Source organism: Aptenodytes forsteri, unplaced genomic scaffold (genome assembly GCF_000699145.1).
Source record: "Aptenodytes forsteri isolate BGI_AS27 unplaced genomic scaffold, ASM69914v1 Scaffold92, whole genome shotgun sequence".
In the NCBI taxonomy this organism is placed as follows: domain Eukaryota; kingdom Metazoa; phylum Chordata; class Aves; order Sphenisciformes; family Spheniscidae; genus Aptenodytes; species Aptenodytes forsteri.
Window position 1 is genome coordinate 377,226 of NW_008794581.1, and position 736 is coordinate 377,961.

At 56.7% G+C, this 736-nt stretch overlaps 1 protein-coding gene across 1 annotated transcript in view; it reads right to left on the reverse strand.

The window, feature by feature from the left end:
• Positions 1 to 190, reverse strand: part of SLC30A5 (solute carrier family 30 member 5) — a 20,843-nt gene extending 20,653 nt beyond the window's left edge. The window contains exon 1 of the mRNA XM_009272542.1: positions 39 to 190. Within this exon, the coding sequence (XP_009270817.1) occupies positions 39 to 190 (152 nt within the window). The remainder of the gene's footprint in view (positions 1 to 38) is intronic.
• Positions 191 to 736: the final 546 nt, after the last annotated feature.

A 736-nucleotide genomic window follows, 5' to 3' on the forward strand; every position in this document is an offset into this window, starting at 1 on the left:
TTCCACCGCCCAGAGGGAGGTGTCCGCCCTTCGCGGGCCGCTCCAGGGGGTGTCGGTCGGTCTTCGGCGGCGGGTGGCGCCCGTCCCCCGTGGGTCCTGCCTTGTGCCTGTCTTGGGTGTCCGATGCGGAAGGAAACTTCGTGATTTTGCGTGTTTTGTGTTGTTTCACAGAGAACCGTTTTTCCCCCATTTAGTGAGCCGCGGTGGTTTGTCCGCGGCGCTGTGTAGCCGGCGGGGGTGGGCTGGGGGGGGGCGGGCGGACAGACCGCGGGTGGAACTGAGCTTCGAAACGGATGAAGTACGCTGCGTGTAAGCGACAGAGGGATTTGCCACGCGTTTTTTGTGACTTGCTCTCCCAACCCACATTCGGGTTTTCTCCTTCGTTTTTACTGTGCTTTAAAGGAAGCACGTTTGTCCTTAAACTCGTCCGTGATGCATGCAGCCCGCCTCACGGTAGTTCCATATGCGGTGCCGTGGAGTAAGGCTCCGCTGGGGCTCAGCAGGCCTAAGAGTTCCCAGTGCCCTGAAAATGGGGCTGTATGGTACCGTCTGATACCAGAAGCGTACTGCAGCCGTTCTCACTAATAAAATGATACGTACCGGGAACTCACTTTCGAAGGACACGGTGCTGGCAGGAATCGGATAGAATAGGTAGCAGGAATTGGCTGCACTCTATAACGTCACCCCTTTCCATCTGAAGAAGTTGGTCAATATATAGAGCCTTGCACCTTGTTTC